Raw genomic sequence first — 16,258 nt, forward strand, 5'->3', positions numbered from 1 at the left:
GGAGGAATGGTCCAGGCAGTGGAGTCCTGCGGGTCAGGACAGGAGGACAGGATGCGCTCTTAGTGTGATTTCCTTTGCCATCCCCTTTCTGCCTAGCCCCAAGCCTGGCCCCTTTGCCACTCTCTCTTGTAGTAGCTAACTGGGGGGAAGTAAAACTCTCTCCATCTAGAAGATTCTCCATGCTCTGTAGCTGTCACAAAGCCTGAGGTGGCTATATGTGGGACTATGGGAAGATCTCCAATGAATCATCACCTGCACAAAACAAGGGAGGCCAGATCGACTGCTTATTTAGAAGACAGGTTGGAAGTTTGAATTTACTCCTGTTTGCATAAAAAAAAAATATGCAAACATAGGAAGATCGATGTGAGTTCCAGGCCAACGTGGGCCTACACAGTGAGTTTCAGGTCAGCCTGGGCTAGAGTGAGACCCTGTTTAAAGAAAAAAAAAGAAAAGAATAGAAATTAGGGGCTAGAGAAATGGCTCAGCAGTTAAGGTGCTTGCCTGCAAAGCCTTGCAACACAGATTTGATTCCCCAGTAAACACGTTAAGCCAGATGCCCAACGTGGCTCATGTATCTGGAGTTCATTTGCAGTAGCTAGAAGCCCTGGCACACCTATTCTCTCTTTCTCTCTCTCTCTCTCTCTCTCTCTCTCTCTCTCTCTCTCTCTCTCTCACACACACACACACACACACACACACACACACACACACACACACACACACACACACAGTGTCTCTCTCTCCTTATAAATAAATATGAAAAACAAACAAAGAGGAGATAATTGAGCAACTAATAATGGTGAGTGGTGGGTCAGATGTGCCGGGGGCCACAGCACAGGGATGGGAGGGATGGGATCCTGTGTGCTTTCAGATTGGAATCATGTGAAACCATTTTATATAACATTTTCTTTTTAATTTTTTATTTATTTATTTGAGAGTGACAGGCGCAGAGAGAAAGACAGATAGAGGGAGAGAGAGGGAATGGGCGCGCCAGGGCTTCCAGCCTCTGCAAACGAACTCCAGACGCGTGCGCCCCCTTGTGCATCTGGCTAACGTGGGACCTGGGGAACCGAGCCTCGAACCGGGGTCCTTAGGCTTTACAGGCGAGCGCTTAACCGCTAAGCCATCTCTCCGGCCCTCATTTTATATAACATTTTCTATAATCAGTAAGTTAGTGACTCTTTAAGAGAAGCGGAGCTGGGTAAATCCAGGTGGACCCAATCCCTAGAGGCCACGCCCCCGCGGCTCTCCTGTGGGCGGAGCCTGAGGTTGCAGGCCAAGGCCACCAGCCTGCCCTGACCTCCCTTCCTGCTTCTCTTCCGCTTCCCCAAGGAGTCAGGGTGCTGAGCGTTGGGAAGCCAAGGACTGAGCTGGCAGGGGAAATCTGCCTGCTGGTACAAGGCAGGGGGTTCCTCCGTCTACCCCATGCTGGAGGAACACTCCTGCCAGGCCCTCTCGGTCTGTCGCACTCAGGTTCGCATCACTGCTAGAAATCACCCAACCAAGAGCAGCTTGTGGAAAAAAGAGGCTTATTGTGGGGCTGGGGAGATGGCTTAGCGGTTAAGCGCTTGCCTGTGAAGCCTAAGGACCCCGGTTCGAGGCTCAGTTCCCCAGGTCCCACGTTAGCCAGATGCACAAGGGGGCGCACGCGTCTGGAGTTCGTTTGCAGAGGCTGGAAGCCCTGGCGCGCCCATTCTCTCTCTCTCCCTCTATCTGTCTTTCTCTCTGTGTCTGTCACTCTCAAATAAATAAATAAATAATTTTAAAAAAAGAAAGAAAGAAATAGAAGACCCAGACAGGCTTGGGCTGGAGAGATGGCTTAGCGGTTAAGCGCTTGCCTGTGAAGCCTAAGGACCCCGGTTCAAGGCTCAGTTCCCCAGGTCCCACGTTAGCCAGATGCACAAGGGGGCGCATGTGTCTGGAGTTCGTTTGCAGAGGCTGGAAGCCCTGGCGCGCCCATTCTCTCTCTCTCCCTCTATCTGTCTATCTCTCTGTGTCTGTCGCTCTCAAATAAATAAATAATTTTTTTTAAAAAAAAAGAGGCTTAATTTGGCTTACCGGCTCACAGGGAAGCTCCATGATGGCAGGGAAAAGGATGGCATGAGCAGAGGGTGGACATCACCTCCTGGCCAACATAAGGTGGACAATAGCAACAGGAGAGTGTGCCAAACACTGGCTTGGGGACACTGGCTATACACCCACAAGCCCTCCCCCAACAATACACTCCCTCCAGGAAGCATTAATTCCCAAATCTCCATCAGCTGTGAACCTAGCATTCAGAACACCTGAGATTATGGGGAACACCTGAATCAAACCACCACCTGGTTCTACCCCCAAACCTCCCCATGTCACTCCAGAACCTTCTCCCTTATTCAGCACACATTTGTACAGCACCTGCTATATGTCTGGGGAGGCTCATGTCCCACACCGACACCATGCCTATTTTACAGATAGGGTAACCTGGAGCTGGAGAGATGCCTTAGCGGTTAAGGCACTTTCCTGCAAAGCCTAAGGGCCCAGGTTCAATTCCTCAGGACCCACATAAGCCAGATGCACAATATGGCACATGTGTCAGGATTTAGTTTGCAGCAGCTGGACACCTGGTGTGACTATTCTCTCTCTCTCTCTCTCTCTCTCTCTCTCTCTCTCTCTCTCTCTCCCCACCCCCTCTTTCCCACTCTCTCTCAAATAAATATATAAATTTTAAAAACACTTCCATAACCTACCCAGATGAGCAGAAATGAAAGTTAAGCCCACTCTCCGGCGCGCTTGTGCGCCACACTTCGCGGTGAGGCAGGCATGGGGCCTGCTGCGGGGCGCCCTGCTTCCAGAACACATTTCACCCGTGCTCTCTCTACCCACGTGGACACGTGGGCAGGGCCTGCTTTTCCAGCCGAGAGGGCAACCTCGGGTGTGTGGGGAGGGTAGAGTCGGGGCTGGTGTGTGTCCTGGCAGCCGCGAGAGCACACACAGCGACAATAACGGGGTTACTGTTTCTTTGTGGGATGTTTATAAGGTGCTGACCTTGCAAACCAGGACTCCGGCCAGCTGAACCCCCCATCCAGACGAGGAAGCAAGAGCTACAGCTGGTCCTGTGAAGTGGGCTCCCCCGCCCACACCAGAGCCATTACTTTAAATAATGGTCCCTGCAAGCTCGAAATAGATCTCCCAGGCAGGAGCAGCAGCAGGGAGACAGGCTGGGAGAGAGATGCCCAAGGGACAGGTGGGCCAGGGGCTTTGCCTCACTGCTGCTGGCCAGGGAGTGTGTGTGGGCCCTCCACTTCAGGGGGACAGGAGAGAGGCCACAGGGCAGGGGACAGATCAGCAGCCTTGCTCCTTCCTCATGGGGCCTGGAAGTGTCTGGCCAAAGCAAATGGACGGTGTTCCACGGAAACTGAGTTTCATTAAACTTTAAATTTCGCCACGCATCACTGACATCAGCAAACAAATCCAGATCGAATGAGTCCCCAGTGCCATTTTTATAATGTGTACTTAAATTATAGGCACAAAAATGCACTTTTTAAGTTGTATTTTTAAAATAAAAGCAATATATGTAGATGATAAAGAGGATTCTGATGGCATGAAAAGACATAAAATGGGAAAAGTAGGCATTTCCCTCCCCCACTCTCAATCCTGCTTACTTCTCCCAAAAGAGAGATAACACATTCTAGACACTCCATCTTGAAAAAATGTTATACAGGCATACAGCGTGTTTGTAGGACTGTATGTGTGTGTGTTCACATGAGTAGTTGTATATACAACACATAAATAAGTGTACTATTTCAATTTACCCAAACAGTATTAGAATAGTGTTATGACATGCTACCATTTTTTTTTATTTTAGAGTGGGGTAATAAACTTAGATTGCTTTGATTGGACCAATTGTATAATCCAAATAGTGAGGATTTGATAGTCTGGGTCTCGAAACAATAGCACCCAAGTAAACTTTATCATTCTTGCTCCTAACTATGAGATCTAAAATTGTTTAGCCTCTAGGGACCTCATAGTTTTTTAATATCTTTTATAAATTTCCTTGATGTGTGCATATGATGTGTGTGTGCACGCACACGCGCGTGCATTTGCACATGTTCCTGTGTGTGAGTGCAAGAGCATGAGCCGTGGCACGTGTGTAGAGGTCGGAGGGCAACTTGTGGCCATTGGTCGTCGTCCACCAGCGTGTCTGAGACGGCGTCCCTCGTGCTCGCTGTGGCTCGCTGCTGCAATCCCCAGGCTAGCTGATCTCTGAGCTCCTGGAGAACTGTCCCATCTCTCCCTCCCCTCCAGTGGCTTGTCATCGAGCTGGGATTGTAGGATTCTGGCTTTTTTTTTTAATATTGTATTTTTATTTATGCATTTGAGACACAGAGAGAGAGAGAGAGAGAGAGAGAGAAATGGGCACATCAGAATCTCCAGCAAATAAATTCCAGATGCATGCACCACCTTGTGCATTTGGCTTACGTGGGTCCTGGGGGGTCAAATATGGGTGCTTTGGCTTTGCAGGCCTTCACCACTAAGCAATGTCTCCAGCCCAGGATGTTTTATTTATTGGTCAGGCCACACATGTAGATTCAGAGGTTCCACGATTCTGGCTTTTTATGTGGGGTCTGGGGATCCGAACTCGGATACTCAGGCGTGAGCAGCAAGCGGTTTATCACTGGGCCATCTCCCCAGCCCTCACTGAACCCCCTTCTCTTGCCATCTTCAACTTCCTGCCTGTGCTCTGTGTGTCCTGGAGACGTGTCTGTTTCATCCCACACTGCGCGCTTCCTTCTTCCCGCGGCTCAGCTCAAGCCCTCTTGATGGATGTTTAAGGTGGCTCCGGCTTCTCTTGTTTATCTCTGTGGTCGCAGGCAGCGCTACCAGAACGCTACAGTGTACAGTGAACAGCCTGGTCCACATTTTGGTCACATTGTCGCAAGTATATTTGAAAGGCCACTTCCCAGGAGGACAACCCCAGCTCAGAGAGCTTGCATATGCAAATTGTGATCGAAATTTTCCCCAAGGGCTGCGCCCATTTACAGTACCACCAACAGGCCAGAGGGCACGCCCTCCCACCCCGCCCCACCCTCGCTGTTGCCCACACTTGGTTTTCGATACCTGAAAATCATTGGCTGTCTGACATGGAAATGGGTTCTTGTTTGAATTGGAATTTCTTTCATTATGACCAAGGCTGAGCATTTTCTTTTTTTTTTTTCATGAATTTATTGGCCATTTCTATTTCTTTTCCTCACCCCTGTTTTTTTTAAACTAAGATCAAGCCCAACTCCTCTCCCACCACCTTCGCTGATCACCCTACCCCGTTAAATTCCCAAGCAGTCTTTCCAAAGTCACGTCCCCTTGGCTCGGAAAAGGTAGGGCAGCCAGCAGGAGCAAGCCCTTGGGGTGGGGTTGAGGATGAGGGAAAAGGAAGGAGCAGACTTGTAAGACAGATGCCAGCCGTAGCTGTTGGCAGAGATAAGAGGCAGGGGCAGCCAGAAGGTTCTGGATGATACCGTAGAGCCAGAACACATAGGACACACATATGCACGTACACACACGCACGCACGCACCACACATCTGAGCAGTCAGGCTTGTGCAGTCTCTGGATGGAAGGTGCAGCCTTTTGGGATGCATCTTCAACCTTGAACTGGTTCTGAGCCAGGTTTGGGGCCAGAAAGATTCAGGGGGATGCTGGCTCTGTTTCTCATATGCAAAACTGTGGGTTGAGACCAAGGAATTTCTGAACCTCAACATCCTTGCCCTAAAATGAGGGTGCAGTGCGAAGGTTAAATCAATGCCTCACAAATGCTGGCCCCCGGCAGCTTGCTACCAGACATGTGAAATGAGAGCCGTAATGCTAGTGTAGGGCTTTGCCTAAATCCAAGTTTAGATTTTTACTTTAGTTGCCTTTATGCTGAGATTAGGGGTTTTTATCATCTCAAAAGTATCTTTTCAGCAAAATGCTGGCCATTTATTTATTTTTCCCTCCTTAGCATTTTTTAATACGATTCCTTTTTGTTTTTAAATGTTTGTTGCTTGGTTCAGTTTGCCTTATGGTTGGTTGGTTGGTTTTAATGATCTTGACCTAGTAAAAAGTTGACAGGCTTATGTTGATCCCCAGTTTTTAGAAAGTGTTATGGGTCCATGCTATGCAATCATCTGGGAACTGCAAGAGTCTGGGGAGGGGGGAAGTGGGAAATAAGGAAATGTGTGAAAAATACTTAATACAGCATAGGAAGCACAGAGGGTCACAGAGGAGGTGGCTGTTGTGTCGTCATTGGCAAGGGGATGATGATGGTGAGCACGACAGTGATGGCCCGGATGATAATGATGTGACCGAGGAAGTTACAATGATGATGACGATAGCAACAGTGATGAAGATGACTCTAGTGATGATAATGATCATGATGGAGGGTAGTGGTGGGGTAATGATGGTGATGGTGGCGGTAGTAATGGTGATGGTCATGATCCTGGTGGCAGTGGTGATGACAGTGTGGTTGTGGTGACAGTGATGGTCATGATTATGATGGTGGTGGTGGTGGTAATGATGATAATGATCAGATGATGATGATAGTGATCATAGTATCATGATGGTGATTATAATGTGGTGGTGGTAGTGACAATGGTGGTCATGGTGACAGTGATGGTCATGATTGTAAGGGTGGTGGTCCCGGTGACAGTGATGATGGTGACAGTGATGGTCATGATCATGGTGGTGGTGGTGGTAATGATGATAATGATCAGATGATGATGATAGTGATCTTAATACCATGATGGTGATGGTGGTGGTGGTGATGATAGTGATAATGATGATGGTGGTGGTGGTCCCAGTGACAGTGATGTGATGACAGGGATGGTGATTATTAATGATGGTGGTGGGGATGACGATGGCAAAGGTAACATGGTAGTGATTGTAATAATCATGATGGTGGGGATGTGATAATGGTGATGTGGTGTGAGAATGGTGGAGGTGGTGATTATGATGATGAAGGTGTTAGTAGTGGTGATGATGATGGCAAAGTGATGAGGGAAGGACTGGAGAGATGGCTTAGCAGTTAAGGCGCTTGCCTGTGAAGCCTAAGGTCCCATGTGTGACTCTCCAGATCCCGTGTAAGCCAGACACACAAAAGTGAGGGAAGTGCAAGGTCGCACATGCCCACTAGGTGGCGCAAGAATCTGGAGTTTGCAGTGGCTGAGGTTCTGGTGTACTAATTGTCTCTCTCCCTATCTCCCCCCCCCCCTCTCTCTCTTTCTCTAAAATAAAAAATAAATAAATACGAATGAAACAAATGATGAGGGTGGTGGTATTGGGGATGCTGATGGCAGCGGTGACTATGACAGTGATGAGAACTTATCATGAGGATGGTGACGATGTGATAATATGATGATATGGTAATAGTGACGGTAATAATGGTGCTGGTGGTACAGTTGTGGTTGTGGTGATGACGATCAGGGTAGGGGTGATGATGATAGGTTCTGACCAAGATTCATGTAAAACCAAACTGTCAACTCTTGGCAACGGACTGCTCCATCCTACATTACACATGCTCTAGGGGCCAATGGCGTTGATCTTTTCCACCAAGGCATCAAGGTAAACCTATACTACCCAAGCACTGGGGAGACACATGATAGGCCCAAACTCTTATTCACCACAGCTAGAAGAGGTGATCTCCCCAGGCCCCCAGCCCCATCGGCACCAGGAAGCCCCATTCACCCATGTCTCACTGTGGAAGCTCCTCTCTTCACCCATAACCCCCATGCCTCTGTGCAAGGATAGCTGTTCCTGCGCCTCTCTCCAGCCACTTGAGGGTCGATCCCTATGGCTCGGGAGGCCCTGTGGTTCCCCCACCACCCTGATACTCTCTGCTTTTTATTGTTGTTGTGTTAAGGATAACTGATGCACTTGGAGAGGCATCCAAATTGCCCTTCCTATTACTTCATTTCCTTTAGTCCTATGCCTGACCAAAAAAACAAATGTCCCTGTCTTTCTCGGCGAGTCACAGGCAGGGGAGGACAGCAGCCTCCAATAGCTTCCTCACAGTAGGGCAGGCTCAAGGGCTTTGGCACAGCACCTTCAGCCCATGGGGAAACCCAAGCTGCATTCCATGTGGCCTGGCAAAGCCTTGTGGCCTGTGGGAGGGGTCTCCCTGAGGTCCCCTGCTTAGAGCAAGAGTCAAGAGCTTCCTGGTGCTATTCATTCCAATGAGGGCGACCCCATGACCTCTGGCTCCGAGCTTGATCTGACCTCTGCACCTCTTTAGCTGTGTGTTTTACTCATTGGCTGTCTCGTCTGTCCCCTAGGTACATGGTCACCAGCCTGGACCGTACCCATGCTGGCTTCTACCGCTGCATCGTGCGTAACAGGATGGGGGCCCTGCTGCAGCGGCAGACGGAGGTCCAAGTGGCCTGTGAGTACTCTGGAGACCTGGAGCAGGAGCGGGTCTGCAGGGCTGGTACCCGCCCGCCATAACCTGGGCAGCGCCAAGTCCAGGCCAGCAAGGGCCCTTCCCACTTGGCTAGGCCAGTATCTTTATTTTAGCACCTGGTGGAAACAAGGCCCACAGAGGGCATAGGTATGCTCCAAGGTCACTGAGCTGGTTATACTCACATACCTGGTCATACTGTGACTCTGTGACAAGACCCGAGAGTCAAGAGCTCCTCCACACTTTGTTCCAGAACAGAGAAGAGTTGACCTTACCATCCAACAGTAGTATCACTGAGAGATGCCTGAAGTGGGGGGACCAGAACTCTACAAAAGTGGTTCTCAGAAAGTCCTGGGGGTAGAGGGCAAAGTGGTCAGTCAGCTGTCACCAAGCCTGTAGGGCGAGGCTTTGTCCCCAGTGTCACAAATGCTCAGAAAGGTATCCTTCGATTGACAAGAGAGGATGAGGTCTGAACAACCCAAGTTCTCTCAGGAGCCTCCACAGAACTCAGTGTCTTCTCCCCAGACCTGCTGCTTCCTAAAATCACCTGCTGTATTCTGAAGAAGGAGACCCATTGGCTGCTGCAGGCTAGGTCTTTAGGGGGAGGTGTCCAAGGATGCATCATTGACTGTGGGAATACAGGAATGCTTCATGAGCCCTGAGGTTTCACAAGGAAGGACCCTTTCATCCTGAGCCCTGAGAGTATCCTCAGAGTTCATCCTAAGGAGAGCTAGCTATGAGGAGAAAAGTGAGGGAGAGAGAGAGAGAGATTTGCAAGTAAACCTCCAGTGGTGTATTGAGTGTGTGTTAATTAGGAAAAACAGCCTTAATCAAGTGTGGAAGATGGACTGGTTCATAAACCAGCACTAAAGCAACTCAGCTTAGACCCAAAGGGTGCAAGATCTGAATCCTAATGCTACATTGGGCAGCTGACTAAGCTGGAAGACTGTGACAAAGTTTCTTTTAGCCCTTAGTCTATTCCTGAGTCCAGGGGACAAGCAGAGCTGGGATAAGCCTGCAGGGAGACCATATACATGGTGTGCACACCAGTGTGCATGTGAGTGTGTTCATGGGATGTGTGCAAATGTCCTTGAGCAGGTTGATCTGCCTTTTGGTTCATGGGATGGGGGGGTGACTGTGTCGTGAGCATGTGCACAGGGGTATTTGTGCATTACTGAACATGTATCTGCATCAGTCTGCCTCCATTTCATGGTGCCTGTGTGTGACCTTGAACTGTGTGGATTTATGGGTGGGCATGTGCACGCAGATCTGCCTGTGCATATGTGGAGTGTGCTCCCATGTGTGTGCGTGAGCAGCTTGTACGGGCGTGAGGGCTTGACACCGTCGGCCCTAACTCCCGTGCTCCCCGACCTCTGCATCTGTCTGCCTGTTGTCTGTCCGTCTGTCTTCTTATGTAGACGCACTATGCTGAGGGTGCATGGTGCCGGCAACTATAGTCAGCTCCAGAGGTGGGAAGTTCGGGTCCTGGAGCTCCCTGCTGGCTGTCGCCCTTTACGCCGCCTCCAGGTGTCCTGGCACCAGCAGGGCCCACCCCAAAGAGGGGCCTTGTCTTGGGTTCTAATGAGAAATTAATAAGGCAGCTGTGCTAACAACTAATGATAATGGCAAAGTCATTTAAAAAAGATTCTTTACATGTTTTTAATTACAGCAATTAAGGGGAAGACAATAAAACATCCCCCCCAACCCTTATTGGCCCCACTCAGAGTCTCTTCTTTGTGTTTTTAAAGTCGCCATAAATTTCTGGCAGTGGGCAGGTGGGATGAATGGCCAGGAAGGTTGGGAGAGCCCTCCAGAACAGAGACACCTCTGAGCCAGCCAGTGCTTCGCCACATCCAGGGTCTGTGGCCTCCTCTGAGCTGTCCTCACCTGGGTGACGCCTCAGCCACGTCCCCCAGACCTAGCTGGCTTAGCTCAGATTGGAGCCAGTCACCCCTTCAGTGCCAAAACCAACTAACAAAACAAGGGTTCTAGAAGCTGGGCCTATGTATGCCCCTTAGTTATGAATATAAAGTTGAATTTGGAGACTGGAGAAATGTCTCAGTGGTTAAAGGCACTTGGTTGCAAACCTTGCAGCCCAGGTTCAGTTTTCCAACACCCACATAAATCCAGATGCAAAAAGTGGTACATGCATCTTGTATGCATTTGCAGTGGCAGGAGATCCTTGCACTTCCCCTACACACACACACACACACACACACACACACACATACACACACAACATACAAATAAAATAAAATGGGATGGAGGACCACACTGCAGTCACCAGACTGGGGTAAGTTTAAAATGCCCGCTCTCAGCCTGCTCTTCCAGATTCCCTCTCCACTGCATGAATGTGGATGTTGGGTATCAAGAAGCCACGCGGCCACGCAGGGCAACCTTAAGGGTCTTTGTGGAAGAGTCATTACCTGCATAACTACATCAGTCTCTCATGAGTGACTGTGATTAGCCAAGCATGGGGCATATGCCTATAATCTCACCAGTCAGAAGTCTGGAATGAGGAGATCTTGATGAGTTTAAGGCCAGCCTGAGTTATATACTATAGCAAGTTCTCGGCCAACTTCAGAAGCATAATTAGACCCTATGTCAAAAAAAATAAACAAAATGGGGCTGGAGAGATGGCTTAGCGGTTAAGCGCTTGCCTGTGAAGCCTAAGGACCCCGGTTCGAGGCTCGGTTCCCCAGGTCCCACGTTAGCCAGATGCACAAGGGGGCGCACGCGTCTGGAGTTCGTTTGCAGAGGCTGGAGGCCCTGGCGCGCCCATTCTCTCTCTCTCCCTCTGTCTTTCTCTCTGTGTCTGTCGCTCTGAAATAAATAAATAAATAAAATTAAAATAAAATAAAATAAAATAAACAAAATGGGGACTCGTGTGGTGGCGCACACCTTTAAGCCTAGCACAGGGGAGGCAGAGACAGGAAAACCGCTGTGAGACTGCAGAGTGAATTCGGGTCAGCCTGGGCTAGAGTGAGACCCTACCTCGAAAAAAGTAAATAAATAATGTAATTGCAACAGGGTGCTCGCCCCACTGTGACAGGAACTTAGGGAAGGAAAGGCTCCAAGTTTTGAGGGGAAGCCATCAAGGTCGGGAAATGCAGCAGGTCAATAAACCAGAGCCATGTTCATCACAGCAGGGGGTGGGGGGTGGAATCGGGGTGACAAGTGGTGAGCGCTCAGCCAGCTCTCTCCTTTTTGCCCAGTGCAGGGCTGCCCCCCATGGAGTAGACCGGCCCCACAGTTAGGATCTTCCCACTGCAACTAACCTAATCTCGAAAATCCCTAGCACACATGCCGAGAAATTTGTTTCCATGGTGATTCTAAGTCCTGCCATGTTGACAACCAGAGATTACCTGTCACTCCCACTGTATTCCCAGCACCGTTCTAGGCAGTGAGGACACGGCAAGGGACAAGACCCGAGACTCCGCCTGCCCCCGTACTCGAGGAAAGCTAAGCCGTGGATATATAGTGTGATATCTGAGGCCCATGGTGGAAAATAAAGTATCATAAGTAAAATGAAGCCCGGTGGGAGAGGTGGAAGGTGGGCAGAGATCTTACTTGATATGGTGGCGCAGGATGATCTCCAGTGTGACACTGAGCAGTCTCCAAGGAAGGTGGGTAAGCCACACAGACAGAAAGATCGTCCAGGTCAGGGACAGAAACTTCAAAGACCCTGTGGTGGACTTGAGGGTCCAAGGCCAGAGTGGCCGGAGCACAAAGAGGGCGGCAGAGAGAGGGGAGGTAAGCCGGGAAGGTTGGGCCTGGGGCACAGACTGTGGCGTGCTAAGCTGTGCGGAGTCATCTGGAAGTCATATAGACGGTTGAGGCAGAATCAGGATAGGATGTGGTGGAGGGAGGCCTGTTGTTTTCTTGAAGATGTATGAAGCCACAATGAAGTGCTATTTCATATACACCAGACTGGCAAAACCCAGAATCCAACCAGACGTGTGGGCAGAAACCCACATCACTACCAACACTATGTAATTGCTAAATTGGTGAAGTTTGGGGCGTCATAGCATGATTAGCAAAATTGCCATGTGTGTATCCCACATGCCCTAGAGGTCCCTACAGCCCTTGTGGCAGGAGGGCAGGGAGAGGCTCAGGGAATGCCAAGCAGACATGAAAATGACTGAATCTGGGGAACTAAGGGACATAGACCCAGCTCCTAGAACCCTTGTTCTGCTAGCTGGGTTTGGCACTGAAGGGGTGGCTGGCTCCAATCTGCATTGTCACAGGAACCTAAACACGAAGTAATCTCAGCTGTAAACATTGGTAAACAGGTTGGAGAGATGGCTTAGCAGTTAAGGAACCAGGTTCACCTCTCCAGATCCCACGTAAGTCAGACACACAAAGGTGAGGCAAGCACAAGGTCGCACATTCCCACTAGGTGGCGCAAGTGTCTGGAGTTTGAGCACAGTGGCTGAGGCCCTGGCATCCCAATTCTTTCTCTCTCCCTCTCTCTCATTCTTGCCCTCACTCTCTTTGAAAAAATAAAACAAAAAAGTTGGCAAGCAGGCTGAATTAGCCTTGGGTGGCTTGAGAGCTTGCTCATTTGCGGGGGAGGCATAGGAGTCTCAATATTCACAGAACAGAGTCACCCTAGAAAGGGTGGAACAGGATGGTGAGGCGCCCAGGGAGGCCTGCCAAGAAATCATTGGTATTCTGCTGTTTGAGCTCAGCGGAGGGCACAGGGGTGTCAATTTTATGCTTCTTTAAATTATACATGTAATTATATTAATTTTTATAGGCATGGCCTATCTCATGATTTTAAGATGATTTAAAAATAAGTCAAAGCAAGATGGTATGATGACGGGGAATGCTTACATTACAGCCCCTTTGAAGCTGTGACAAGAGCGTCAGGCATGAAGCTTAGGTCGCATCCAGCTGAACCCCAGGCCCACACTCCTCTGCTCTGGGGGGACTTTGCTGGGAAGATTGACCCCACTCTTCAGGGCATAGCCCAGTGGGCAGGCAGTTGAACTGGCAGCCCCTCAGGGACTACTTGGAGTAAAACCCTATCTACGTCTGCCTGAGCATGAGAACTGTCCCCGGGGGTCTCTGGACCCCAACACTCCCCGCTTCCTACCTCGGCCAGGGTTCCTGCATCGGCAGACTGGTCTGACTCCCTCAGCAGCTTCCCACCACTGGACTCGGCACAGCTCTGGCTGTGGGCACGTGGCAGCTGCACGCTGATAGATAGATAGATAGATAGATAGATAGATAGATAGATAGATAGATGGATAGATGCCGCCTGCCTGGGCCAGGGCTCCCAGAGCAGAGCCCAGAGCCCACCCGGCCATACAATACACAGGGATGGGAAGGCATCTGGGGCCTGAGAGCCACAGTGAGGTTAGGAGGCTGTGGGGTGGAGAGGTGGAGGAAAAGCCCATGTAATACACAGACCAAGGCCAGCTGGACTCTTCCTTCCTCCGTCCATCCCACTGCACAATACATGTATGTGTGCACCGTCCATGCCCTCACACATGCCAACCTGCTCATCTCCAGACATCTATCCCACCACATAAACATACACACCCACATATAACCACTTGCCCTTACATACAACCATCCCTACACACACACACACACACACACAATCACCTACCTTTACATACAACCATCCATTCCCCCACACATGCATGCACACCCACACACAGCCATCCGTCCACCCATATGTGCAGATAACACACATACATAAAACCATCCATCCCCAACATGCAGAAATGCGTGTCTATAACCTATGTCTCCATCCCTTTCTCCATTTGCCCACCCACTCATCCACTTGGCTGCCCATCCCACCCTCAGCCCATTCCTCCATCCATTCCTTCAGCCATACATCCCATCTCTCCATTCATCCAAGCACAGAGCCAAGCCCTGGCTTGCTGAACATCCATTTTTCTGGCTGCACCGTCTCTCCCACCCCACACCTGATTGGTTCCCTTCTGGACACCAGCCCCCCCCCACACACACACACATGCAGGTACCCCAGCTCCTTATTCTCCGCTCAAAAGACCCTCACCCGCTTGCCAGCCTGAAGTAGGTTCGGCCGCAGCCTTTCACAGAGGAACCCTGCCCTTCCTTCCTTCGAGTTGTCACAAATGTGTCCCCCCAGCCACCCTGGAAGCTCCCTGAGGACCAGGCTTTCTCCAGAACCTCCCACAGGGCCCCCCCGACACACAGTGGGGCTTCATAGAGAGATGTGGAAGTTAGACAGAACCTCCTGGGTGCAGAGTGAGGAGACAGCCTTCCTGTAGGGAATTGCTCATGAAGACAACAGCTTCCCCGAGCTGACCACATAGGAAAGAGCGTGGAGGGTTTCCACGTAGGATCTGGGGCACGGGTGAGGCAGGGAGGGCACGCGAAGGGAAGTGGCTCTGGGCCAGACCTTAACTGCTTAATGCTGGATTGGCCACTCGATCTCCATGAACCTCCATTTCCTCACCGACCAAACGAAGCTAATAAAACGAGAGAGAGCGAGGAGAAAGAGACACGATTACCATGAAATTGCTTTAAATTGTTTAAATATATCTTCTGAGTTCTGTGGAAAGTTTTTTTTTAATAGATAAAATTACTGTAGGAACAAAAATCAGCATGATTTATTGATGTAATTTTTATAGACAGAGCCAAGTAATAGAAATTAATAAACAACTAAAAATGCATATTCATTAAAATTGAGCTTGTCACGTTACGGGAGGCTTAAATGAGATAATGCATGAGAAGTCTGCCCAGAAAGAAAACCAGCATGGGCTTGCTGGACAAGTCTGCTTTTTAATTCTCTTTGGATGGTTTAGGATAATGTTTGTTGAGGAAGTAATGTTTAAGCTGAGCCATGAAAAATGTACAGGATTTCAATATTTTACTGCTGAAAATATTAGGTGCCATTTTTTAGCACTTTTATGTACTCTTCTGGTTTCTATGGTGGCGTCACAAATCACCCCAGGATATAACAGTGTTGAGCAATGGTTCATGGTGCTCGCAAAGTCTGTGATTCTGGAACCAGGACAGGACCCAGTGGGGACAGCTGCTCCTGCTCTGTGATGACTGAGGTCTCCGTGGACAATGTGAAGGCTGCAGGTGAAGCACGCACGTCGGGCCAGGTCTCTGGTGTTGGTGTTGACTCTCACCTGAGGACCTCAGCTCTTGTCCACCTGGGCTGTTCCCATATGTGCTCAGGCTAGCATAACGTGGTGACTGGATTCTGATGGCGAGGGTCTAAAGAGCAGAGCCAGGCGGGATGCTGTATCCTGTTGACGACCTTGCCTTGAGAGCCATATAGCATTGCTTCCAGAATGTTCTGTCGGTGGAGCCATCTCAAGTTCCCAAGAGTCAAAGAAAGGCATATGGGAGAGGACTATGAGTCCCATTCTGAGGGTGGACATGGATGTCACTTGGGGGGGGGGGCTAGAGAGATGGCTTAGCGGTTAAGGCACTTGCCTGCAAAGCCCAAGGACCCAGGTTCAATTCCCCAGTGCCCATGTAAGCTAGATGTACAAGGTGGTGCATGCATCTGGAGTTCGTTTACAGTGGTTTGAGGCCCTGGTGCACCTTCTCTCTCTCCCCCTCTCTCTCTCTCTCTCTCTCTCTGTATATATATATATATATATATATATATATATATATATATATATATATATATATATACACACATCTGCCTCTCTCTCAAATAAATAAATAACATATTAAAAAAAGAAAGATGTCATTTGGCATACATATATTATCTCATGTAACCTTCGGTGCAACCCAGAAGGAATGTTCTCTTAATTTTTCATTGCCCAGGATAGGAAATTAAGGCTCAACAACAAGGTTATAGCTAACAAGTAACAAAGCTAGGATTTGAACTGAGC

At 49.4% G+C, this 16,258-nt stretch overlaps 1 protein-coding gene across 2 annotated transcripts in view; it reads left to right on the forward strand.

The window, feature by feature from the left end:
* The window catches only part of Sdk2 (sidekick cell adhesion molecule 2), a 322,728-nt gene that overhangs the window by 174,253 nt on the left and 132,217 nt on the right, over positions 1–16,258 (forward strand). For both annotated transcript variants that reach the window (XM_045159211.1, XM_045159212.1), the window contains exon 3: positions 8,281–8,387. In XM_045159211.1, coding sequence (XP_045015146.1) covers positions 8,281–8,387 — 107 coding nt within the window. The remainder of the gene's footprint in view (positions 1–8,280; positions 8,388–16,258) is intronic.

This window comes from Jaculus jaculus, chromosome 9, assembly GCF_020740685.1.
Source record: "Jaculus jaculus isolate mJacJac1 chromosome 9, mJacJac1.mat.Y.cur, whole genome shotgun sequence".
NCBI classification, from domain to species: domain Eukaryota; kingdom Metazoa; phylum Chordata; class Mammalia; order Rodentia; family Dipodidae; genus Jaculus; species Jaculus jaculus.